The sequence below is a fragment of the Corvus moneduloides genome, chromosome 9 (assembly GCF_009650955.1).
Source record: "Corvus moneduloides isolate bCorMon1 chromosome 9, bCorMon1.pri, whole genome shotgun sequence".
Classification (NCBI taxonomy): Eukaryota; Metazoa; Chordata; class Aves; order Passeriformes; family Corvidae; genus Corvus; species Corvus moneduloides.
In genome coordinates this window covers 23,139,200-23,166,548 of record NC_045484.1, presented here as the reverse complement: position 1 = coordinate 23,166,548, position 27,349 = coordinate 23,139,200, and the positions used below count along the sequence as shown (strand labels likewise).

Below are 27,349 nucleotides of genomic sequence, written 5' to 3'. Positions count from 1 at the left end.
TTTTATCACAATATATTTATTCAAATGTTGTAGTAAGCTGTCCCTAATTACAATTCTTAGCCTGTTTTCTCTGCTCCAAAGTGAGGTGCATTCCAAGCAACTCCTCCTTCTGTTTGTTGTTGTTCTTTTTTTTTTTTAAATTAGAATTATATCATCTGTCTGATTATTTAGGTTTCAGGATCATGAATTGTTTCTTACATCTATCTCCCATGTCTTTTCCCTCATTTCCTTTTTTCTGAATCCTTTGATAAGTAGCATATGACCCTGGGGACTGATAAAGCTGCTTTTTTAGTACAGTTTGTGGAAAGAGTAACTTTCCAAAGTAAGATTGGCATTGTCAGAATCATCAACTCAGTACGCTTTATCAGTTTCTTTATCAACTTTGTGTTCTTGGTAAATCTTACTTTAAAAAAAATCTAGCTCTACAGCTCTGTTCAAAATGAAGAATTTAATTTGGGTTGTGATGAGGGAAAGTAGGAGAGGGATATCTTGACAGGCCAAAAGCATTTCGTTGTACCTTAATGTAACCCTGCCCCCTCTTGAATGGAATTACAGAGGTGTTGCTGAGAACAGAAATTATTGTGCTTAGTCCTGAGTAATTGCTGAAATTTAGGTGTCTTGTGATATAAAAGAGATCATATTTGTGATGTACTGGTCCCCTCTGGCCCTAGAGCCTATGAATAATTGGAAGTCAGCAGTGTTACACAGATGGTCCTGAAGGAAGAACAATAATGTATTGATTTATGTATGAAGCAGAAAAGGAATTTCATTTGTTCTTCCAGTTATTACCCAGGATTGACAGAGAAATCTTTTTTTTGTGTGCTCAAATAAGCAGTTATGAGTGAATACATCAGAAATAAATTACTTAAATAGAAATGGTCTATCTTTGCACAGTTTGTTTAGAAGAATAAACTGCATTTGATTTATGAATTGCTTGATTTGAGGCTTCCTCAAAAAAAGTAGGCTCTCTGGTAAAAAATACTGCCTTTTTCTTATTGGTTAGGTAAGTCCCCTTGTTACAGGGGGCAAAGATATTCCTACAGGAAATGCAAATGATAGAACAGTACTTAGTTTTAGTTGTTCTTTTATTCAATTGTAATACACAGTAAAAACTATTACTTTTCTGTGTAGCAGATAACTTGATGGTTTTGTGTGTTAATTATGTGTCATTTAAGTTTTTGTCTAAATTTTACTGCGGTGTTTCCAATCCCTTTATGTCGGGGAGAAGATTTTGCCCCTCTTAAATGTTACCTGCCTGTGTGTCTGTATATACCTATATACAAACACACACATGCAAGTATCTCTATTTAGCTTTCATAAATGTGTAAATCATTGGTGCTTTTACTAGTCTTGTAAAACAACCTGTTTCCCAATTTAGAAACACATTAAAAATAACTATTAATAGTAATTTGTGCTTAAAGTGGTGAGAGGTTGTGTTGCTTGTTTGACAACATTGTGCTGTCAGATAAGAGCAGCTGGAGTTGTATTGTCTTTAGGAAAATCTTCTACAGCAACATATTCCCACTGAAACATTTTCTGGGATTATTTTTGGAAGTTCCAAGCTTGTATTAGTATTTAAAGGGAACATCCTCTTCCAAGAAGTTCTAATATATAACTTTTCCAGGGGCTATGAGCTATCTCAGTTTTCTATTAAATATTTTCTTCACTTAATTTCTTTCCTTTGAAGTTCTTCTGTATTACTGAATAAGGTGTTTTGTCACCAGCATCAAGTTCACTTCTCTATTGATTAGTCACTGGATCTCCTCCGCATGCCTTGAAGGTGTTCTCTGATTTTTATGTAATATATCTCTGAGCTTCTTCATCTCCTCTGAGCTCTGGGACTACCTGCTGTTAACTTACACTATGAACAAGTTTTTCCTTCCTGTTGTTAGCTAGTAAGGATAGTAATGGGTTCTTAGGCTGAAATGTTGAGATCATGTTGTGCAGCTGTTACAGCAGCTGAGGGCTGTGAGGTGCTCTGCTATCAAACGGCTTGTAAAACTACGAAATTGGGTAGATACTGGCTTCACAGCCTCCAAAATTTGCTCTGAAACCATTTCAACATGTGCAACATAGCAAGTTAATGTTCTAGAAAGCGAATGTCAGGTTCATCAATGAGGCATTTAGTTTAGTACACTAAAAACTTCCTTAAGCTGGGAGCATGATTGTGTTTTTGGACATCTTGATGCATAATACCTCAAATTTGTAATTGAATCAGTGTTTTTGTCCAAGAGCTTCTGTGGTTTATATAGTTAAGTGTTAAGGAAGGGAGAAGTTTATCTTCCTCGTAGTGTGTTTGGCAGCCCAGGATCATCATTATCCTTTGGGTGATTAAAAAACCCATCCCTTTGCCAGTGCTCTAAAATATATAGCAACTTTTTACAAGTTGTCAATTCCAACGTGCCTACAGTTAGTTTCAAGATGTTATTGCAAAGAATTTGGTATTTTTGCCATTGATTGCACTGATGTGACTAATAAATATTGCTGACTACTTGAAACTGCTTTTGCTTTTGTGCTGTGCGTATCAACTCCTTTTCAGAGTTACAGATGCCTCTTGAGGTTTTTTTCCAGGCTCTGGTCACTTTTCTGGTGTGTGAGTTTGTCAGTAGTTGCTGACTTCCTTCCATTCCTTAGCTCGGTAGAGATTACCTAAAGGCGGGTCTGTGTTTTTACCTTACTGACACTTTTGTACATCTTGAGGAGATGGAATTGGATCAAGGTGTTTCAGTTTCTCTTGGTGAGTTTGTTTTACTTGGTGAAGTACTGATCTGGGTATTTAGGCTTTAAAAGCAACATGCTTTATTCACCATGGAGTGAAAGCCTAACTTTAAATCTCCATACTCATTTCAGTATTTCTGCACTCAAATTCTGCTCTTGGCCAGCTATATAAATCCATCATGATTAGAAGAGAGATGTAAGCGAAGAGCTTAGTTTTCACTTACCAAGTCCCCAGTAGGTCTACCATCCCCATGGTAGGATCATAAAGATTCCAGTGGTCAAATAAGTTTCTAATGTGTTTTCCATGAAGAAAATGAGAGACTGCCCTCTATCAGAGGATTTATTTTGGCAAAAATGGAACTTCTTTTCAGTCTGCTAAGGATATTTTAGAATAGAAGACTCCAGCTCTTGCGGCTACACAGGCATGATGGTAAAAAATAAGGGGATTTGGGAGTTTTTTTTGTCTCACTTCCCCTTGATTCCTATTTCAGCTAGCAGATGTGATTCTAGAGGCAGAGGAGGTTTTAACTACAATGTAGTAACTTTTTGTTCAGTCACTGTCTGGTGTTCATAACAAACTATGTATGAGAGCTGCTTATCTTTTTGGTTTGCTGTTTTTTTCCCCAGGGTCCAGGTTAGGGACATTTTAGGAGTGGGCAGGGCAGAAGCAGACGAATGGTGTTCAAGAAGTGTTTTATTCTGTTTCTTCCATCAACCTCATCTCCTGTCTCCATCTCTCTCCTGCACACAAGTTAAACATGGAGAACTAAAATGCTTTTCTACCACTGTTCTACATTTCTTCCTGCCTTGGATGTGGGATGAGCTGGTTTTATCACATCTTCCCTCAGACAGATGGTGAGAGGAGGTGTGGAAAAGTGAGCTGAGGCTGGGGTTTGTACCATGTGATGTTTACTATAGCCACTTTAATATAGGTTAGCTGATACATGGCAAGACTGTAATTGCTGGGGTTAGGGAAAGCAGGGGTTTGGAGCATTTATCTACTTCCTTATTAGCTTGTGTCCTATTTAAAGTGCAGTGCTGTTCAAGGATTGGGTTAGATCAGGTACTGTGGTTATGAAAGGTCTGGTTTATGCTTGTAAATGTGTTTTACCATTTTGCTACTTCTCTGAATGCTGATGTGCTGCTGTAGCCATGAGTTTTTACCTAAATCAAAGTAAGAAAATAGGTCTGGAAAGGACTCAAATCTCCATCCTTGTGTCCTGAGCTTGGGAGCCTTCAGGCTGCAGCCTGACAGACCTGATACCTTTTCTTTTTGGTAATATCTTACAGGTGTGTTTTTCTCATACAAATGAAGTGGTGTGCTACCAGAGATTCTCCATCTCTTGTGCTGTCTCTTAAATTAGTGTGTCTTCAATTTTGAGGTAGAATTTCAGTCTTTAGTATCACTATTGTTTGCATGAAGAAGTATTTCTTTATTTGATCTGTACCTTGGGGACTTAATTTAAGACATTCTGTACACAGAAAGTCTTAGCTCATGTCTTAAGTGTTCTCATGGGAGCACTTGGAGGTATTGCTGTGTGTTTGGCTGTGAGTGTGCAGGCAGATTGACTCATTGATTAAATCCACCTTCTTGTGTGTGCAGGCACACAAATAAGCACACTGTGTGTGTATTCCATGAACTCCTTTCAAGGAGAATTTTATTTCATCTCCTTTGAGACAAATCTATCACCCTGGGAACACAATACCAGAGATTTTTTGTGCGTGTAGTTTTATCTGTTCAAACCTTCCTGTTCGTGAAATTGCTTGTGATGGACTTTGTTACAATAGCCAGAAGGATGGACTTTGTCTTTTAGCATCCTGTACTGAACAGTGCTTTAACAGGAAAGAAAATAGCTTTTGCTTCTGTTGGTGTAACGTGGTTATCAAAAAGGAGTGTTTTAGAAATACAGTGTACAAGGCAGCAGAAGAGGCTGTATGTGTTGTGTATAATATGTTGCAGAAATGATAGATTAAATGCATTACCTCTGTCTAGAATCAAAATGCAAGTGTAGAAAACTTAAAATACGTTTTTAATCTAGCATGGTGCCTAAACCATAAAGGAGGACCTTAATGCAGGCTTGATACTTTTAGTCACCCTCTTCCTTTTCCAACAGTCAGTGCAATGAAATAAGCATATGTCTTCTGACCTTTTGTCTCTGTTACTGAGCTTGTACTACAGACTTTTGCATTGGTGTGTTTGGTTTGTTTCTTTTGTTTAATGTTATCAAAATGCTGCATTTTCTCATTCAAGCGGTAAATTTTTGAGGGCATCAATTTCTTTTGTTGAACTGTAGCTGCTCCGGGTTTATCCACAGAACAGGAATGTGTCCCAGTGAAGTTCTTTTAACTGGAAGCATGTGTTCAGTGTCTGGATATTCACAGAGGCTATATGATCTGGATATTAGTTTTGCTTGATAAATTAAGGCAAAGATTGCAGACTGAGGCTACAGTATTTAGTCTCCCATTTTCTGTCCAGGAGTTTCTCCCTTGCCATCTGAGTGAACTGGAAGTAGTTTGTGTAACTGCTGTGAGGGGCTAAGAAATATCCAGACTTCTCTTGGTCTTGTTTAGGAGGACAGGTTTTCCAGATTGATTGCTTATAAAATGAGATTTCTAACAGCTGTATAGATTGCTGACATTTAGAAAGCATTAGGTGGTGGAAATGTGCTGCACTGTATTTAGTTGGGTGGACTCGAGTATCATCTTTCCTATTTTCAGCTTCTGGGAAAACTCTCCCAACCAGATTTGGAAGTGTTTGCTGATAAGGCCAGATACACTGTCTTGAAAAGAAACTTCCTTAAATTTGCAAATAGTCTCCTGTTTTGTGGATGACTGGCTTACTTGAGCTCCTTCCAACTAGAAATGCTTATAGGAAGTGTAACCTTTGGCTGACAAGACATTCTGCTGAAGTTCACCTACAAGAACATTTTGGCTCAAGAGACAATGTGTCTAGCCAACAGGAATAATCTCAGCTGTGCTGGACCAGCATGTCAGCTTCCTATCCACAGAACTTGGAATCTCATCTGGGACAATCTCAGAAATTGAAACCATGCTAAATCTTGCTTGGTAATTGTATTTCCCGGTAGCAGCTGGGTGTATTATCTTTTAGTGAAAATCCTTTCTGACAATGTTTTGTAGCAGTTCTTGGCTTAACCAAGTGGCTTATTATTGCTTGATAAAACAGCTAAGCAGAAGTTTTCCAGGAATTTGGATCACTACAGGTCTGTTCTACCAATCTATTTTCCAGAGCCTGAAAACTGAGATTCATTCACACAAAGTTTAAATGGCTTCAGTATGTTGCTTGTAAACTCAGTAATTCTGTCTTTATCAGTGTATCTGGTTTCTCTTTTTCTGGGTAATAGTTTCTAAATATGTGGGGTTTATAAATGTGTCTTTATGTCCAGCTTTTTTTCCATGAGATCATGATATGGAGCTTTGTTTTTGATTTAAAGGTAGAAATGTATGTCTCTTTCTTAGTAGAAATCCTAAGCATTTAAGAATTTTTAAACTCTTGGTAACTTGATTCAATATGTCTTGGCTGCCTTAAGCATAGGTTTACAAAGGTAATGAATATGTTTCCATCGAGACTTCACTTGACCGAAACAGGTTGGCAGAAAACCTTAAATTCTACCAGTCTTTAAGTGACAGTGATGTTTTTCCTGTTTGGTAAAGACGAGACAAGAAATTAAGTTTTTCCAAAATTTTGATAAATTCTTAAGTGTATTTTGGAATTAAGTGAAATACAATGAATTCTTAATTTGTAAGTAGTGTGAAACACTGTTACAAAGGAAGAATTGCTCTATAGATGAAAACATTATTCTTTTAAATTACTTAATCTCAGCTTTTGTTGAATGAAAATATTGCCATAGAAGGTTAACTTTGTGTAATTGATAGAGAAAATAATACAGAAAATAATACTTTTAAAAGTTGTCTTATAGAAGAATTAAATATTGGATTGGTGTGCTTCCCACTTTTGCTTGTGAATAAAGCCATTAACGCCATGCCTGATAGCTCTGGAGACTTTCAGAGTGCACTAAGAAATAGATGTCTGCTCTGTAAAAGTCTGGGTTTCATCATCTCAGGAAGCTTAATTTGTCAACTTCTTTACAAAATTGTTCATTGCTGTATGAAGTGAAACTCAGGAACAGCAATGTTTTGCGTAGATGGTGTATCCAAAAGAAGCTTCTTCTCTTTCCTCTGAGTACCTGATCATGCCTTATGATTCTACATTAAACAAGAGGAATTGGATTTTCAGTGTCTCTAATTAAAATTCCTATATTCAGGGAATATTGTTTGAGGTGAGAGCAGGCAGTAGATGTTCTAACACAAGTCTTGCTGCTTCTCTGGTTATAAAAACAGATTTCCACAGCTCAGCTTATGCAAAGGACCTTACTTATATTATTTTTCTTTGGCTGCTTGTAATTTACCAGTCAGCTGTTAGACAAGAGAACAGTGAGGATCATTCATTTCTTCAAAAGCAGCTTAGCTGAACTAGCACTACGTGTCTTTCATCATTTTGTTTTTAAATTCGGAAGTGTTTCAGGATATAAAAGGTCCTTTTCCTTTGAGTTGTTGTCCACGAGATTCCTGTCACATTTAATGAGATCCTACATGTCTACCTCTTACTTGCAAAATGGAAATTTCTGAACATTATGGAAATGACAGACAATTTGTTTTTGCTTGCCAAGACCAAAATCTAAATGCCAAAACTGAGAATTAGATAATCTATAAAGAATAAACACTTGTACTCTGCAGGGAAGGCTCTAAAATGTTTAAAATTTCAGCTTTACTGAACTTTCTCATGGGAGATGTTTACTAGTAGTATTATTTTGCATTTTGTCACTTTTAAGTTCAGCTTGTATGGTGGTAAAAATGAGCTTTCAGTTGTTTATGGCACATTCTGTTGCTTTCCAGACAAACCCAAGGGTGGCAATCATTACTGTTCACAGCGGGAGTCTGAAAATTGTGCAGTGTAGGTAACATTTGTGGAATGCTGGATGCTATTGAAACTTGCTTCAATCCAAGTGTTGGAAAGAGGAGTTTGGGAACGGGAAGTATACATTGCATATGTGCCCTCATATTCCTGAGTGGTTAAGAATAGGATAGGAAGAAACATCTTTATGCTTGAACAGCAAAATGCAAAGGGAAGTAATTTTCTGTTTATGCAGACCAACAGTGGTTTACTTGGCTTAAACTTCCTTAAAACAGAATTTGGAGACTGCTCCTTTCTGCATAAATCATTATATGCTGGCCTTTGCTTATAGTCAAACTAGTAACTTTCCATTTTGAGGTTGAGCTGTCTCCTGTGCTCTCTTGGAACTGCTAATTCAAATTATATTGTAGTGTAGATACATGGTTTTGTTTTGTGCTGAGATGTTTAAATAATCAATGGTGAGGTATGCAGTGTCTGTGAGGCTGAATTTTTTCTCTTTTCCACTTTTCTGGTGTATCTTATATTAGTTTCTTTAAAGAACAAAAAAGAGGGGGGGAAAAAAAGCCCAAACCACTTTTCTTTTCTTGTTTCTTGTAGGTTTATGGGTGTCTGTGTGCATAAAGGACAGCTGCACGCTCTTACTGAGGTAAGGCTATTTCAAAATATACATACTGAATATGAAATACTCAGTTCTCGGGAGAGATTCTGCAATTGCCATTCACCTTGAGTGAAGTTTCTTTTATGGTGACTGGTGAGTTAATCACTCACTATTTTCTATGCTAAGGGAAGACTGCAGAATCAGTCCTCAGAACTCCACTCACAGCCCTTGTATGTCTTTTTTCCTCATAAGCACTTATTGAGGTGGAAGAAAAATCACAGTAAGAACATAAAACTTCACTGATAATGTTCTAAATGAGAGATGTGCACTACCACTGAGCTGCCCCATAATATTGTTTCAGTGGCATTGCATTGTATTTAAGTCTTATTTATACTGCAGTTGTACCTTTTGCAAGTGAATCTATAACATTTCAGCTGGGTCATATTGTATTCAGCCCCTACCATTTTCATATTACAGGTTAATCTGGGTACCATAAAAAGGAATTATTCCATTGCCCAGGTACCCTGGCGAAGATCTAGGTATCAAATGGGAAGCTCAAGTTTCCATTCATATGAATTCCCACCCAGCTTTATTGAGTTGTGTGTTTAATCCCCCTGTAAACTGCTCAGGAAAAACAAGAAGAGAGTATTCTCTTGTTAGGAATAGTGTTGCCTGTTCTGAGTCAAAATCAATAGAATGCTTTGCCCATTGTATTGGTTTGAGTACAGACTGAAAGAAAACTCATGGTTTGTAACGTTAATGTTTCTTATTTTCTTCTGTGTTGTAAGAACTGCTCAATTAAAAGATTACCCTTTCCCACCCTGCCAAAGACAAGTCTGTTATTAATTAGCAATTTAAGCAGGTTCCTGGTATGGTGTGCTTGCCAAGAACTGCTGTAAAATGAGGAGACCGGGGAGCTGTATGCCAATTAGCAGGATATGTGTCACCATCACTTTCTGTAACTTACGTATGCAACTCTGAGGCAGAGAGGCACATATGTGGGCAGTGAATTTCTTCACCTTCTGGGGTGACAATTTTGCAGTTCTCATTCTAGCTGCTGTTGGAGTGATGCACTCTGGTTCAGTGTCTGTATTTCTAGTGGAGCAAAGGTAAAGACACTTCCAGAAATGTCGACATACAGCATGCTTGAGCACTTTGCTAAGACAGGGACAGTTTATTTGACTTTTTTTTTTCTTGACTCTTTTTTTCCCCCCTCTCCCTGTGCTCAGTAGAGGAAATACTTCTAAGATGGCTGATCAAGTTCTTCAGGCAGGCTTTGCTAACATTATTGCTAATTTCTTTCGAATATCTGATCAATTAAAACAGGGAGGTTTTGGGCCATTCCACTCACTAAACATTATCATAGAAGAGGTGGAGCTTCATAATGCTTTGTCGTACCAAAAATTGGAAGATTTTGCTCAATGTGGGTTTTTTTTGTTTGGTTGTTTTTTCCCTTCCTTCACAGCAGTTGCTTACCATTTAAATAACCCTCCCCACCCAAAAAGCCAAGAAAATGAAAACAGCACAGATGCTTCCTCATAGTGAGCTAACTTTGTAGCTGCTGCTTTGTGCAGCTATTTTTGAGTTCTTGGCAAGCAAATAAATCTAAGAAAGACTTCAAAGAATAACTTTTTATAGTTATAATTCAGAATAACAGAAGAGATTCTTGAACCATCTTGAGACCAAAAAGGAAAAGTTTTACACTGAAGAAGTTTGCTGCAACATTTTGAAAAACAGAATAGCTTTAGTGACATATTATAAAAGTGTAATTAGTGATTACTGCTTTTCTTCTGTGGACAGAGGTAGGCATTTAATGCCTTCAACAGGAAAATCTATGACAGAAATTGATGTAGGGAATCCACACACAATTTTGCCTAGTGCCATAACTATTTTTTGATTTTAGAGGGCTTTTAGAAGTTAAAAACTGTTTATGTTCCAAGTGTCAGAATTAATTGTCTTTTCTAGCAACAGTAGTGACATTTTTCATCTTCAAGTGTGTGTAGAGTAATAGTTGAATTCTGAAGACTTCTGGAGGTTGGAGAAGGGGGCTGAAATTATGAGCTGAAGGAGTTATTAGTAAGACAGACAGGGTGAATCACCAGTTCAAATATAGCCCAGGAGGATAAACAAATCAGCCACTGTCGTGTGGCTTTTTTCAGCTTGTGGTCGAGAAAGGTGGCCTCCTTGCTTCCAGTGCTCAGCATAATTGACACCAGCCTGGCCCTACAAGTGCTCAGAACTTCTGCCAGGGTTTCAGTTCTTTGGAGATGAAACTGTTGATTCAGAGACCCGTTGGTCAATAGGTGTCTGAGTCACTGCAGGGAGAATCCTCTCACGCTTGCCTGTGCTGGACTTGTTCTGTAAGGAGCTTAATTATCCCCTCTTGTGTTTTGAGAGTACAGTTGATGATATGCCCGTGTAAAAGGCATGCAGCATCACTTAGAGCTAATGTCTGAGGGCAGCATGATGGGAAATCATGTTTATTTTATATATATATATATATATGTTTCCATAACAGAAGAAGTTGAAAACGTGTGCCAAATGTTTTGGTGACTAGATTTAGACAACTTGTACTATTAACAGGCAAGGCAACCACAAATGTTGTTAGAGGAGCCTTGAGGATTTTGTAAGCCTGTTAAGGGGCTATATTAGTAATATGCAGCACTTTGTTATTGGAAGGCAGAGTTTAAAGCATTACAGATTTCTTTTCTTGCATGTTTACAGACACAGGAGGCTTAAACACAGGAGTGGATCATGCAGAACAGGTTTTTTGCTTGAGGAAGGTGTTGATCCTATGTATGCCTTGGGATTTTCCCTTTTGGCAGCATTTTGCGTTGTTTTAATTTTCCCCTCTCAAGTGGCTTTTGTTTTTAAAACTCTTGAGCAAGAGGCAGTTTCTGTTTGTTTTGGTTTGGTTTTTTCAAAATAAGAATGGAATTGTTTAATTATAGACTGCACTAGGACTTTGGCCTTATTCTGAATCCACAGTCTTATCAGTTTTGATAATCCAAGATTGTTTTTGAAGTTCTCAAGCCAGAAGCTATGGCATATGCCTCTTCTGAAGTAATTCAATATCCTTAGATTGACAGAATAGCTTAGACTGTCAAGGACCTCTATCCCTGCAAGCACTAAGTTAAGAAACATTTAAGGAAAGCAAAGTAAAGGCTTTAATAGGTGTGTCACCCAGAAGAGCTGGCAGGCGTTAGACTGCCTCACTAATGTTGAGCTCATGAGCACAGATTTGCCATGCTTGTTTTCTCTAAAACCAGAAACTGGGTATTCCTTTCTCAGCATTCAGCTCTAATCCGAAGCTGCTGGTTTGTTTCTTTAGCTACAGGAATCTGCAGTGCTTCCTGCTGTACTCACATGCCTTTCCAAACTAATTTCAGCCTTTCCCTCAAGCCTCTCTGTGTTTTCCAGGCACTTTCCTAATCTGACAACTCTCTTCACTTCCATTTCCTGGCACACAGCAGCATCCTAAGTCTTGGAGAAACTTGCACAGTAGTAGAGTGTCTGGTATCAGCATGAGATGCTGCTGAGCATTGAGAGGCCGGATTGGAGCTGCTGCCAGGCGAGCAGCCAGACAGGGTGTGCTCAGGGGACATGGAGCCTGAGCCAGTGGGGAACAGCCAATAGCAGTTGTGTATTGTACCATGGAATGGCTGCTTGAGCAAACATCCATTTTAGATGGGAAGCAAACAAATTTATTTGTGTGTTGGAGGTTTTATAGGCCTGTGCTATTATACTGAAGTAGATAACACAGCAGCATGAAGTCTAGCATATAAAAACCACTTAATACCTTCTTGCAGATCTTGAATTGTTTGTTGAACTCAGTTAAACAGGTTTATCTGAATTTCTAACAGACAGGTCAGGCTAAAATCTTGTTATAATTAGATGTATATTTATATATGCACAGAATGAGTCATACACCTTGGTAATTCCTTCTTGAAGGAAAGGAAAGCCTTGGCAGTTGTATGTATAGAAGATGAGGAATGGAAAGTTATGTGTTGATTGGGATATCTTGAAATTGCAGTGCTTCAGGGACAATAGTTAATTGTTGACACAGAAGTTTTATGGCTGTTAATTCATACTGGATGATAGTAAAAATGTGTGCAAATGCCCTGCTGCCACCATCTGATTGCTCAGTGTGGGACCTGACATTCATTGTGGCTTTCTCAGGTAGAGAGCAGGGCTGTTGCAGTGTGATAGGAGCCATGTGGTAGATGATGGAGGGGTAGGACAGTATTATTTCAGCCAGCACCTGGATCTGCTGTCTGCCTGACATGGTCTCCTTAAGTCTTTCAGGTTTGGTCCTTGCTGGTGAATTGCAGTGTCAGACTCGTGGAACATCTAATACCACACCAGACACGTGGGGTTGGAATCAGAAGGACTGAGTGTAGTTGGGCAGCCATGGTTTTCAGGTGCTGTATATGTGTCAGTGGGACAAGTGCTGAAGCTCATCTTAATGAAATGCCCATTTGAAGATGGAATGCACTCTCCTTTGAAGAGAGAGGGTTCTTTTCAGTAAGTTCTTCTGTGATAACTGGAAACTTCCCTTCTCTGCTTTCCCTCCCAACAGCAATCGTGTAAGTAAACTGTAAATGCAATTAGTGGAGTTTTGGGTTTTTGGAGACCTTCCTTTTTTAGCATTTTTTCATTTTTACTTTTGGAGATAACACTGATTAGAAAGAAAAAATATTAAAAGCTTAAAAATCTCAGAATTGTTTCAGTTGTGCCGAGTTGCCCTTTTACAAGGAATAGAAAGTAAGTTCTTAAAGCAAGAATGTTCTTCTGAAATACAGCTTTCACAAGCAGAATATATCATTAAAAGTATTTCATTCTTCTTTCTTTTTTCCTTCCCTCAGTTCTTGGTTATCTTTCTGTGGAGAGCCTTTGACCCTAGAATGGAGAAAACCATACAGATATCACTTAGCTCTCCCCTTCTGAAGCTTTATGCTACAGCTAAAATTGTAGTCGTACATTGCCTTCCACATGGCAATTGCACACTTGTGAGAGTTTTAAAAAGACCTGAAATACCGTTCCTTTCCTGCTCCCTCCTTTCCTCATCTCCTGTAAGACTCCCTAATCTCTGCTTTTGTTCCACCAGTGTGATTCATATTGTTTGAATAACTTTAGTTTTACTCATGTAGCACTGCAAATATTTAACCCGGCTTTGGTGATGGCAGTAGGCCGTCAGTTCTAGAGAACTTGGTGTCTTTGGAACTGTAGTTCCTATTATCAGTCATTCTGCAAATACTTCATGCAGCAAAGGAATTGTTCCTGCCTTAGGTATTACCTGTTTACCAGCTGACATTTAGTTCCTGGGTAAGTTGGCTCTGGTGGTTGTTTCTCCCAAAAAAAAAAAAAAAAAAAAAAAAAAAAGAGAATAGCTGTAGTGTGAAGTTGATAAGCCTGAACTGGGAGACAACTGAAGAGACAGTTACAGTTGTGTTTAAGATGGCACTAAGTAGAAAATGACTAGAAATTAAAGGGTTCTTTTTCATCCTGTTAGAAAATACTGCTTATTTGCTGAATACTACTGTCCAATTTCTAGCAAGAAACCCCAACAATTCAGAGAATTGTTAGAGAAGCCCTTGAATTCATGTAAGATGAAAGGTTTAGGTACTACCTAATGTGTTCAGTGAAGCCATACTGAGTAGAGGCTCTGAGATCCGTTTGTATTCCTTAATATCATGTACTTAGCTAATGCTTGTGCATTACCTCCCCATGCTCATTTAAATCTTTCTTAGACACTTTATATAGTCCTTCTGACTGAAGCATTGAAAAAAGTAAACTCAAAAGTAGGAGCAAAAAAGCAGAGGGGTGTGAGAACTCTAAAGGTAATTTTGTCCTTTATCTCCCCTCAGATTTGGGACCTAATTCTGCTCCAATTTGGTCTCATTTGCATACATAAAGCATCTTCCTTGAATGTATTAGAGGTCTTGGGCAGTATGTAAAGTTATTTGGTTTATGGCTTTGTGGCACTGGTCACTGCTTTGACTTTCTGGAGGAACGAAATGAGCAATGGTGCAAGCGTTGTCTTGGATGTTTCTGTTGACAGCTCTGAAGATATAGAATATACTTGTTAATTCTAAATGTCTTTGCTTTGGGGGAATGAGTCTTGGTACAGAATAGTGTAAAAAAAAAAAAAAGGCATTTACTTCGGAGTAACTTTAAAAAAAAGGTTATCATGAGATGATGACAAAAGATCTTTCGGATGACTTTCAACAACTGACGGCCAGAATTTTTAAATGCCTCCGGCTGTAGGATGCAGCAGAAGGACTGTGGTTTAAACTTTATAAGAACTCTTAAGTATGTGCAAAATTCTGCAGATTAAATTGGTCCTTGTGATCTCTCAGCCAATGAATAACATGACCTGTGGATTAATACTGTAATAAACCTCTACTTGCAGGCTCTATCTTTTTTGTCCATAGTTCAGATACTTTTTGTAGCATTAATTGGAACTACAGCTGCTCTTTAGGAAAGAAGAGTTCTTTCAGTGGTGCTGTACTAGTGGTGGAAAGTAACACGCAGAGGCAATCTGGGCATTCACAGGTATAAAACCCAAGCTGCAGAAGAGTAAGTTTAGCCCTATTGAAAGTATGTCAGAGGCATTGAGTCCTCTGCTAAACTGTGGTTACTTTGTATCTTTTCTGGAATGAACTTGAGTTTTAGACCTGGCTATATTTGGTTCCAGGAATATATGCTCTGATGAGAAGAATGGTTATGTGGTATACAACTAGAAGTATCTATTGCTATTATTTGCTTGCTTTTTTTGCTGCTTCTGTCATAAGACTGGAAGTCCAGCCAGTACATATCCATGTTATTTCCTCTGCTAATTTGGTTGTTTGGGTTGTTTAGCTTTTCCCTTACAGGAGTCATTAAGAGTTAGACCTTGCATATACTTGCCTCAGGGTGAAGAGAGTACCATTGACTCAGAGCCCAGGGATTTAACCTCTAGAGAAGAGTAATGGTAACCTTGTCTGGTGCAGCAGCAGTAGTTACACTCCCCGTTAATGACTGTGTTAGGATTCACTGTAGGACCCGAGAAGAGCAAGGTTATGGCAGCAGAAGTAGAGCTTAGGACAGACTGGGGAAATAGCTCAGGTGTTAATAAGACTAGGCTAGTCTGAAATGTAAAAGGTGAGAAATCATTCCATTTCATTGGCACTGTTTTTTCCAGTGCTGAGTTAGAATGAATGGATCATGAGATCTCTCAGGGCTGTTTGCTCTCTGTATAGTGCTTTTTTCACAGATTGGTTGAGGCTGGAAGGGACCTCTGGAGGTCACCTGGTCCAGCCCCCCTGCTCAAGCAGGGCCACCTGGGGCTGGTTAGGTCTGGTTGCCAAGGTCCTTGTCATAGAATCGCAGAATGTTTTGGGTTGAAAGGCACCTTTAAAGATCATCTGGTTCAAACTCCCCTGCCATGGACACGGACACCTTTGAATAGGCCAGGTTGCTCAAAGCAATTATAAAACTCCTGATTCTTTAAAGTGAAAAGCTTTGGGATGTGCTTCATATTTCTTATATCAAAGTTTAATTTTTAGCTTTTGCTTAAATTATTGTGACAAAAAGAGAGATCTATAAATTTGAATATTAAGTACATGTATTTTTGTATGTATCTGACAAGTTATTTGTTTGGTACTACATGTAGACCTTGGGCTTACTTGTTTCTGTGGGTTGCAAAATGATTTCTATTACATCTTTGATCATTTTGAAATGCAGTTATAATTCTTTTTATAAACTTGGTTCAGTGCAGACACTTCCCTTCATCTCTTGATTGTTCATAATAGAATTTAAAAAATACTTGTCAACACTCGAGCTGTATTTGGTCTTATTTTTGCACTCTTCACAGCATATGGACTGTCAGTTTCAGTTTTGCTGGAACAGTTCTCTTAGGTTCCCAGTTTAATTTATGAAAAGTGGCTGAATGCACTCTCAACAAATGTAGTTTGTGGCTTGACAGCCAGCTCTACTTCATCCTTTCTCTGTGCTATGCAAGGCATCATATTGTTTCATCTTCAAAGCAGTGTCCTTTTTCCTCTGGTTTTATTTATTCAGAGGAGTACAGCATGTCTCTCTTCACCCTGAGAGATCCCCATATGAAAGACGCATACCAGCTTGCGAAACTGAAGAGAGCATTCCTGTCCCCTTGGTCCTGTCAAGAAGCACAGGTACCTCTAGAAGCAGCCATGCCCTGATTAACTGGAGAGTGCTAGACTAAACCAGCTGTACTGGCTTAGTGGGAGGGGTGTCTGCCCTAACTATATTTTTTGAAGGAGTGCAGGAGAAAGCAACAAAAATTAAAATTCTCTTTTCAGTGACAGTTCAATATAGGTTATCAACTCTGAGAAAGCTGAGTGAGGGTCAGAAGAATGTGAGCACCTTCGTCTGTTTTATCAGCTAAAGATGTTTCATTTTTGTTGAAATAATTCTGTAAACACTTGGACTCAGCTTGTTCCAACAGCTGAAGAGTTGCAGACTCTGATGCCCATCTCTACCTGGTTATGAGATCTGAGTCAGGCTGAGTAAAGGTAGGTGTTAACCTGACATTTGTATGCACCAGTGGATGCAAAATCAAATCTAAACATGGTACATGTAGTAAGTAAATTAGGCTGTTCAAAGTAAGTAGAGTTTAAAAAGCTTGTAGAAAAGGGAGTTGGGTTGGTGGTATTTGGAGAATGTCACACCGTTTAAACCTTATGTTATAACTTTAAGGCTTCATGTATTATTTTGTAACAAAAAAAAGCGCAGTGTGTCTAAGAGTGAAGTTATTTCACAGAAGTTTAGACAAAGTACATATTCTTTACTTCGTGTATATGATTTTCCTTGGAACCCAATATTTTTGTGGATTTGTTAAAAAGGAAAAACATTTCAGTCCCAAGCACAGCTTGATGTGCTGCACATACCAAAAAAATCCATTTAAAATCACACAAGGGGGCCTGGCTTTTGATGACAGGAGGCAGGAAATTTAGTGTTCTGACTGAAATTCCATCTCAGTTCATACTCTTGTCAGCTTCATGTTGTGGCATATGTGGTGTGCTTGACCCTTTGGTTCTCTCTCCAGCAAAAATGATACATTTCTCCACAGGAGTTTCAGCTAAGTCTCTCTGATTTGTAGCTTTGCAGTTTTGAGTGCTTAAATATCAAAAGTCAGATTTTTGGAAAGCATGTAAAGGACCTTATTTAAGTTAGGTGATAGTTCAAATTTTTTTCCCCTACATCTGATGCTTACTTTTTTTTTTTAATGAATGAAAGCTAACCATTTTGTCTGATTGCAGTGATCAAAGACCTGGGTTTCCAGAAAAACACTTAACAGAGCATTTTAAAAAAATCTATTTGGGCAGGTTGTACCTAGTCACACAGAATTCAGGGGCCTTCATTTTGGTAGGAAATTCATGCTGCTGTACCTGGTCACGACACTTGTTCTGAGGACAGAAAGGTGGAATCAATTCTCAAGAAGTTGCAGTAAAAAGCTCAGTTCCAGGTAGAAAAAAGCTGACAAAAATATTTGCTTCTGGAGGACACAAGCTGGCCTTACCGGCAGTCGTTGAAGTGGGAAGTGTTGGCAAGTCAGTTAAAGGAAAAACCTCTTGTGGGCTGGTGGTGATCAGGTAAATTAAGCACACAGAGAGCAACTCTCCAGACAAAGTCTGTGCTTTTACCAAAAGCAGATAAGCAGTGAAAGCTGTGTGAGCCCTGCGTTGTGCTGGAGGCAGTGGGAAGCTGCTCAGATGCATCTGCACTGTGTGGTTAGGCGAGAAGGGTGGGTTCTCACAAAAAGAAAGTTCAGATGTGAAAAGAACTATAATCAAAGACACTAAAGAAGTCCTCATGTAAAGGCAGAAGCCAGGGCTTTAAAATTAAGAGTCTAGCTTGAGGTGCACAGTCTATATTATGCATGCAGGTGCTAGATCAGAAGTGATGAGCAACCAGTTATTTCAGCAAGAACTTCTGGGCGTGCAAGCTCTGCAATTCTAGTCTTTCTTAAATGCTTGCATATGAGCTTAAGAGCTCATAGTTAAACCTCCTTTTCTCCCCTCCCTCCTCCCCTTTATTTTTAAAAATTAAATCTTGGCTCTGCAGGCTATACATTGGCTTTAATTATTTTCCCCTCCTCTCTCATAGGAGGATGATTGACTTGTTTTATGACTTCAGAGCCTGTAATAGTGCACAGGCAACTTTTATTCATTATTTTATTTGTGATAGGTGCATCTAAATATGTTGTGTTCTGAGGAAGGCTTGCTAAATATCTTGCTGGTACTAACCTCTTCCTCCTTTTTGGAATGTCTCAAGGATAGAGGAAAGATAAGAGGCAGATAAATATTCAACTGCAAACAGCAAGTTCCATTGTCTCATTCCTTCTCTCCCTTCCCCCTTGTGTGAGGCACACACAGGTGGGTGGGTGCTCTGTGTGTGGGTTTTTAGGGAGATGGGTTTTAATATCTCTGTTTTGACACTCACAGTAAGCCTACTGGACCATTTACCATTGCCTCAAGCAAAAAAGAAAAACATTTTTTAATTTCAACCTCTAAATTCTTTTATTGGTGGCTAGGTTAACAAGAGTGAGAAGATGTAAACTTCTCAGCTATCACAGTATGAGGGGGAGAGAGGGGAGGAGAACTGAATACTGTCATGAGTGCTAGATTTTCCTGTTACTTCTGTATATGAAGAGATGCAGTCCAGATGGGTACTGTGATGCTGGCCACTTCAGAGCCTGTAATAGTGCACAAGCAACTTTTATTCATTATTTTATTTGAGATAGGTACATCTAAATATGTTGTGTTCTGAGGAAGGCTTGCTAAATATCTTGCTGGTACTAACCTCTTCCTCCTTTTTAGAATTGGAATTTTCTTACATATTTTCAGTAAATTCAGTTTTAGTGCTTTCTTTTCCTTCCCCACTCTTCAGCCTGGATCCCAGGAAACATGCTCTAGAATTAACAAGTGTTTCTGTAGTTTCACTTCCTCATTTTGCTTTACTTATCAGCCATCCAAAATATTCAGAAACTGAGTTGTACAAGAAAATTCCTTTAATGTTTGCTTTTGCACACACTATTAATAGAGGATCTTGGTGTCTTCTATAATTTGAGCACCCTCAAGCAGTGGATGTGTTGAGCGGACGTGGGTGTGTTGAAGCTTGGAGATATACTCTGAAACAGCTCAAAAAGAGTATTCCTTGTGCAGAATTTAAACAAAGTTTGTACTATGAGAGGTGTTCGTGTGCTATAAGCTTTGCTCTCAGTAGATCCTTGTATCTGTTTCACAGACTTCAAAAAGTGAAGCAAAGGGGTTATTTTTCTGCCATTTTGCAGGCATATAATCTGTGGGCTGCTGCTGCTGGTATTTTTGTGGGGAAGGTGTGAAAGACCTTATTTAAATAAGAGGCTTCTTGTCAGGGATTGCAGCTTCTCGACAGAACTGAATCTAGTATGTTCAAAATGCTGTCAGTGTGGATAGAGCCTTCTGCTCTTAACAGAAGTGTTATTGTAGAGATGCTGTTTCTCTTGCCTGTGTCAGCAACAAGGTCCTTTCTCTTCTATGCCTGTGTGCTAATTTATGCCATATCCCAGATTCTTATCTGCACTGAGACTGGGGTCCACTTAAAATCCAAATGGTTGTGACTTCAGATTATAAATGCAGGGTTTTTTGTTAGGCCTTCTTTGCTTTCTGTTTTTTTTTTCTACTAATAGAATTACAGGAAAAATGGTTATCAAGGTCAGTTTGTATAGACATACTGGGAGTGTTTTCCGGTTCCAACAAAATAAGCTTATTTCCTGCAGCATTTTAAACCTGAGCGTGAGTGAGCGTCCATAAAACTTCCTTCATCCATATGGGTTGCAGCAGTGCATTGTTGCTGTGTGTCTCAGCTAAAGCTTTACCAACAAGAATCTGTAGCAGCAGACAACCAAGCGAACATTACATTTTGATTGAACGAAATGACAGAAAAGGACTAAATTCAGCATACTGACCATAAGAGCTGTTGGAATTAGAGAATTAAAGGGAGACAAATCTTGCTGTATTCTTTTCCATGCCAACACTTGAATGTTTGGAATGCAACAAATGGTTTTCATTACAGCTCCTTCCTGAGTTAGTGCATGTTAATTCTTGTTTGCCCTTATAAAAGAAGCTGTGCCTGTACATGCCTTTTCAGAAGGAGGAGCCAATGAATTAATCAATGCCACAACTGACACAGAAGAAGAAAGAGGTAGATCTGTTGCATTTCTTGGCTTTTGGTTCTGAGTTCTGATGAGTAACCAGGCTATGGCAGTTGACAAAGCTGACCCTCTCCTCTGTGAATAGCTGGCACTTTTAAAGTTTATTTTAATCCTGTAATGGTTAACACCTTTAAAGAAAATACATAATTTTTTATTAAAGAACAGGATTGTTTGTATTGGTTGAAAAGCAGAAGAGAAATTGGTTTTAGGTTACAGATTATTTTCCTTTGGTTTTCAGGAACTGAGAAGCAGGAAAGTAAAGCGACCTTTAGGTGAAGACTTTTGGCTTTGCTTCTGGTCTTTCAGTCAGGCTGTTTTTCCAAGCCACTTGTGCCCTTCTGATCCCTCATGAAAAAGTTTGAGCTTTGGTCTGAAATGTGTTCACTTCACCTGTGTTCTCTTGCAGTGCTTGTGCGTTTCTCCCTGGCAACATTGGTTGACCTGCTGACCGAAAGTGTACTTGCACAGCCCAAATTCAATATTCAACTTGTTCTGTTTCAATGATTAATTTATTTTGTTTTATGTAATCAATGCATTAGATATTTAATGGAAATGGAAGATTACTGCTCAGAGGTACTTGGGTCAGATGGTTTTGTAGATTTTTAAATTGTGGGATTTTTAACAAGTGGAGGTTTATGAACAACTTCAAATTTAAAAAATGTTTAATCTCATAGCCAAACTCAGTGTATCATCTTTTAGTATCTCATATGGTAGTTTTGAACATACTGATACTGTCTCTTTTCCAGTTCTACACAGCTGAAGCTAATGAAAACAGGTTGGGGGAACAAGAAAACTTCCAGTCCTTCCACTGTAGCTAATTATGCCAGTTGTCACAGAAGGGTGCATTGGCTCATACAAAAGCCAGAAGCCTTCAGAGCAGTCACTTAGAGACTGCACGGTGTGACAGATGACTGTTAAACATGAAAACTGAACATGAGGTTGTGTCCTCCTTAAGACAGGTGGTTTAAAACTGATTTTAAACTTCTGCAGCAAGCTTAGTGAAAAGCTCTCAACCTTCTCACTTTAGGCATGAGTGTTACCTTCTTACTTCCAGCATTAGAAATGATACAAATGTGCAAGCTCTGTCTGTTTTGACACTCTTCAATGCATTTGTCAATAGTGTCTGCAATACTTTATTTTGCTTTCCAGGCCTCCCTTCAGAGTACAGCTTCTTGCTCTGGCTTTTGCTCTGACATCTGTCTTGCTTCTCCACGCTGAAGGTGCTACTGCCACAATTCTAGTTTCTCTTCTCTCCTGCATCTCTACCTGTTTCTTCATTGGGCTTTTGTAGTATATTCATTTGTTGCTATCTCAGTGTTTGTCTTGTAGTGTTCTGGGTCCCTGGAGCTCTTACTCTTTACTTGCTTCAGTTGGTTTGTCACCTTAAATGCACTCTCCACACCTACTTTTCTTAACCACTTAATGCCTTGTCTTTGGCAACATTTGGCCTACAGTACAGGGGTGTCTTGTGATTATTTTTTACTTTTTAGATGGCAGGCAGTGACATTTAAAGTCATCTAAATAGCAGGCCAACTTCTTTTTTTCTGGCTTTCCTGTGCAGTATCCGTTGGCTTATTTATATCAGACCTACACACTGAAACACCATTGGTTTTCAAAATAGCATTGAAAACTCTTTGCAATTCCCATCAGTCTTCCCCCTCAGACCTGGCAATATTTGGAGTCTTTGTTTTTGAGAAATAACTGCTAGAATTGTGCAAATTTGATGTGCCTTTTCTTTATAAGCTTCTAGTTCTCATATTAGTGTTTAAACTTCTATTTTGAATTTTGAAGCTAAAATCTGACAGCTGAAGTTGGGTATTATCTGACAGCTGAAGTTCAGTATTAGTCTCTTGAAATGAAGCATATAATGCTGTGCTTAAGTATGGCTATATGCTGAATTTCTATCCATTCTTCATTTCGTATGCTTGAGTCTGATGATGTGACTGCAATTGTGTTACAAGGCAGCAGTCCTATTATGCTGGTTTTAGGTTAAAGTGGCATGATTCCCTATCCCCGACTGTTGTATGAGGATGCGTTATACACTGCTGCTTCTGCATTTCATAGCAGTAAACTATAACATCAGAAGCTTCTTCAAGGTCCTTTGATCCAGAAATCATCTGTGCTTGGCTGAGCTTCTGAGTAACTTGTCCTTCAAAGAAGATACTGCCCTCTTTCTTTATAAGGTTTGGGAGAAGTACCAGAAATACAGTTTTGCTGAACTTTCATTCTCACAACAAAGGTATGAGCTCTTACCTTGGATTTTTTAAGAAACAATATTTTTTTGGGCTAAGATGCCAAGGTCTCTCAAACCAGCATTCAACTTGCTGTGTTAAGTTGTGGTAAATGCAAAAATAACCTATAGCTGTTGCTTTCAGACTGGCAACCAGCTAAACTGGCTCTTGGTGTCCAGTTACATGGCAGAAAGGTAGCATGAGGAATAATGGGTAGCTCTTTCACTGCAACCTGATGATACAGGGTTTGAAAAGGTCTGAACACTGCTCCATTTAGCTGTGATGTCTCTAAGAAATGTAGTGCCCTTTGCTTTCATTGTCATAGCCCAGTCACATCTCTGCTCCAGTTGCTTGTACACTTGTGATGGCTGTTGTTGTTGTTGTTGTAGTAGTAGAATAATGCTTTGAGATAATGTGTGTGCTGTAGCCTTGCTGTACCAGTACTGTGTCAGGGACAAAATAAAATCCAGTTTTCTCTTTGGGAGAGGTGCATTTACTATCCTTCAGGATATTCTTACCACACAGAGCTGGTTTCTGCCAGTGAGAGATTGAGAACAAGTATTTTTCTCTTTCACTTGCACTGGCAATTAGGAAGTAATGTACATAGTTTTGTGTCTGTCCTCAAAAGGCATTGTTGAAGTGCTCTGAAAAAATAGGCCATCAGGCTGGCTGTTTGCATTATCAGCCTGAATGACTGAAGAATTGGATTACTTACATGACACTGAGGGAGCACAGTGCAGTGCTTGCCTTAGGAACAATTCAGGTCTCTGCATACAAGTATTACCTTCTGGCCAGCTAAAACCTGAGATAAAGTCTTAAAGATGTCTAGGAAGATCTTAGTTCAGTTGTTCACATGATGATTAGCCTCCTGTGCTTCATAGGCATATACTAGAAATTAGAGCCAAAGTCAGAACTCACATCTCTAATAAATGAAGGCTGTGCATTTGCTGGGTGGCAGTTTTGGAAAGGTGGCCTGGTAGGTTTTGTAGATGTTCTGGAAACAGGTTTGAGTCTTGCTTTTGTAGCTCATGAATGCTGTGTCCAATGTTTGCGTCAGCTATTGCCCAGTCCATGCTGGAATCTAGTCCTTGCTGTTAAGATGGGTGAATGACCCTGCAAGCCAGTTTGACTGAAGAGTGCTGCAGGAATAGATATATTGGATGCACTTAACTAATATGGCAACAATGGATCAAATCAGTAGGCTGCTGTATTGAAAAGCAAAGCAAGAGCATGCTCCATACAGTAGCTAGCTATTGTCCCATTTCATTGTGTGTGTCAATACTCTTAGGGGCTGCGTGTTTATTAGCATTTCTGGAGCAATTTGTGTCATGGAATGGCACAGTTCAGAGAACAGAAAATGGAAGGCAGGTCAGTGATTCCCTCCCCCCTTGCATTGTCTTTCCAGTGAATTCAAGTGTGGTGGTGCTATATGGATGGTCTGTTACTGGCCTGCCAGAAAGGTGAAATGGTTTGGGATAATTGCTTAGTGATATATTATAGTTGGGTTATTCAGCCAGGTGCTTTGGTGTTTTCTGTTCCAGGTTGGTCAGTATTCTGATTTGAACATAACTGGATGAGAAGTGCTGTTTGCACTGTTTCAAGGAGGCTGGGAATATATAAGATGTTACTGTAGAAATCTTAGTCACCTTTTTTTCCTTAAGCACGATAACAACTTATGATTAAAAAAAAAATCTTATTTTATTGAGCATGGTTATTTTTTTTTCTTGTGTGCTCTATGAGGTCATCTAGCTCCCTTAGGGGTTCAGATAAAAGAAACGAGAAAGATGAAAGCTGGAAAAGCTGAAAGCAGCATTGTTTCCAACATTGAACCAGGTTGGCTGCAGCTCTAGTTGGCCTTGAAAATCTCCAAGGATGGAGATTGCATAGCCTCAGGGTGACCTGTTGCAGAGCTGCTCTGCTCTCCTGGCACAGGAGCTCCCAGCATAAGGAACAGGTTGTTTTGGCGAGAGGAGGGTCGTGCCCTGGAGTGCCGGTGAAACGCACTGCTGTGCGTGGGCTGGGATGAGCCCCGTTCCCGAGGGATGTGCAGCGGAGCCCCCGGCTGCTTTGTGGCGCCCCCTCCCGGTGGGCTCTGTGCCAGTTAAAATCGCTTTGTGCCTCCTCTGCCCCGACAATTCTGCCTCCTCGAATGTTACCTGTGGAACTTGTGTATCTGCTGAAAGGGTTTGCAGAATTCACTGGTGAGATCAGCAACGGGTAGGCCCGAGCTGTAAGGAAGAAGCTGTTTCTTGTAGACTGTCCAGGAGGTGACCTGTGACCCTCAGGCTTACCAGTAGAATCCGGCTTGTGTGTGTCCTTTCCTTGCTGTAGCACAGCCTCAGGACATCAGCTATATCCACCCACACTGCAGGGTGTATGGCTCGTGTATGGCTCATGTTTGCCTTGTGTCCCAGGCTCCAAGACACAAAGAAGAGCAACAAAATACAAGCAGATTCCAAGTTTCTGAAGCAACAAGAGCTGCAGTTAAGATTTTTGTTTTAATGTGATGATGATGCTACATGCTTTATCTGAGTGAATGACACAGGAAGGTCATTTGAGAGAGAGTGGGAGACCTGTGTGGCACAGAGAAGTGAAGTTGGTGCAGTCTGACGCAGGGATACATGCGTGGGCCAGGCTCAGGAGCAAATTGTCCTGTCTGCTTCACTTGTGTTTCCTTGACAGAAGTCACTGCATTGCTGCCAGGTTTTCCTTCTGGAGCAAGCTACTCTCTTTGCTTGGTCACTGGAGGAGGTCTCGGAGTGAAACAAGAAGCTGCTTCAACACTACGTAGCTGCTGGTATAAAGGGTCTATACATAAAGCATAAGCCATGTTGCTGTAATGATTATTCAAGTGCTGGGGTTGCCACGTCTTAACCTGGGTTATATTACTTAGTATCATTTAGGTGCTGCTTTGTTTCACTGCCTCTTGTAGCATTTATCTCTTTTACTTAATGTGCTTTCCTTTTCATGAGGGCTACCATTTGATGGGGTTGATGTAGTACTGAACACACTGGGAATCAGATTGCTGATTAGAACTCATAGATACAGCAGTGAAAAAACAGAACTTACAGCAACACATTGTAATATTTTTCTTTGATGCTGTTTCAGTTTAAGGAAACTGGGAACTTGATCAGGCTCCATGACCTACACTTGGATACTTAGCTCTCTTTGTTGATTAATACTATATGAAAGCTAGCTCTTCATTGTTTTTGCCCTAATTTTCCTCAAGCTGAAATGAGAGGGTGATATGATATTGTAGGTATTTCCAAAGGGTCTGTTTAATTACCATAGAGTTAATACAGTGGTGACTGTTGCATCTTTAACATAAGGGCATTGGTGCAGGTGGTAAAGGGAGACATTTTCAGCTTCTCTTGATCTGCAAACATTGCGCCTGCCAAACGCATATGAAAAAAAGGTTTTACTGTGTAACTGAGCTGAGGTCACCTGTTGTAATGATGAATTTTACATTCCTGACAAAATGTTAAGTATTAAGTTAAATAATTAAATACAAATGTTGCTTTGTCTTTTCAGTATATCAACTGTGGTAACCTGGAACAGCTACTAGATGGTAACCAGCATCTGCCCTGGACGGTGAGGGTGAAACTGGCATATGACATTGCTATGGGAATCAGTTATCTTCACTATAAAGGCATTTTCCACCGAGACCTTACATCCAAGGTACTGCTTGTAAAATTAAGGGAACTTCTTAATGAAGGTACTGTAACTGATTCTTGGGTTTTCTCCCTTTCTCCATTCCATGCAGAGAATTGCTATTTTATAAGTTGTGATCTAAGACATTTTGAGAAACAAATTGAAATGCAGTTTATAGAATTAAAACTTTACTGACAATGTGTTCATAGTTTGTATGGAAACTGGAGAAATTATTATCCTGAAGGAAGGTCATCCCTTAAATGAGTTCAGATTAGGATTTCTCATAAAGCAGCGGCAGAGTTTTTTTAGTTCTGAATTGTGGTTCAGTAAAGTATTTAAATCCTTGGGTAATTAAGCACAACAATCTAACATTTGGAACAGGATAATCATATAAAGAACCCAAATTGAGGAGATTATTACAAACATACTTTAAAATCTCCTTGTTGTTTTTGTTTCCCCGTGTATTTCAAAAATTTTCTTCTGTGGGAAGAGTGACCTTTTATTACTGATTCTGCTTTAAGTGTTGTGTACAATCCTGGTTTGTTTTCATTTTTAAAGTCAGTGAGATCAAAATAGCTTGCCTAAAATTTTCAAATTTTGAAATTTCTTCCAGAATAATATATCAGTGGCAGAGTTTTCAATGGACATAGATTTTTTTTTTTTTCAGTTGTTTTGGTGACAACTTGCATGAATTTAGTTGGCTGAAGTAACTGGATAATTCAAGCTCAGCTAGAAATATTGACATAGGAGCACTAAGATGTGTGAGCAGATTGTCCCAGTATTCACACTGGCTCTTACCACCCATTGTAGCCTGTGCTGAGGGCTTTGCTGTCCTGTCTGTTCTGTTGTCTGGTGCTAATGAGCTGGTTTAAGCTCACTGGGGACCTGCAACATGAAAGTCTTTCAAAACTGTTCTTGAGAAGTCTTCATCATGTCACTTCAATCAAAAGCATCCAGAAGAATGTTATCTTAATCTGAAAGGAATTATTTCTTAGGATTAG

The 27,349-nt window shown here is 39.1% G+C and overlaps 1 protein-coding gene across 1 annotated transcript in view; it reads left to right on the top strand.

Moving 5' to 3' along the window:
- Positions 1–27,349, top strand: part of TESK2 (testis associated actin remodelling kinase 2) — a 79,753-nt gene that overhangs the window by 27,954 nt on the left and 24,450 nt on the right. The window contains exons 4-5 of the mRNA XM_032117537.1: positions 8,249–8,297; positions 26,229–26,375. Coding sequence (XP_031973428.1) covers positions 8,249–8,297; positions 26,229–26,375 — 196 coding nt within the window. The remainder of the gene's footprint in view (positions 1–8,248; positions 8,298–26,228; positions 26,376–27,349) is intronic.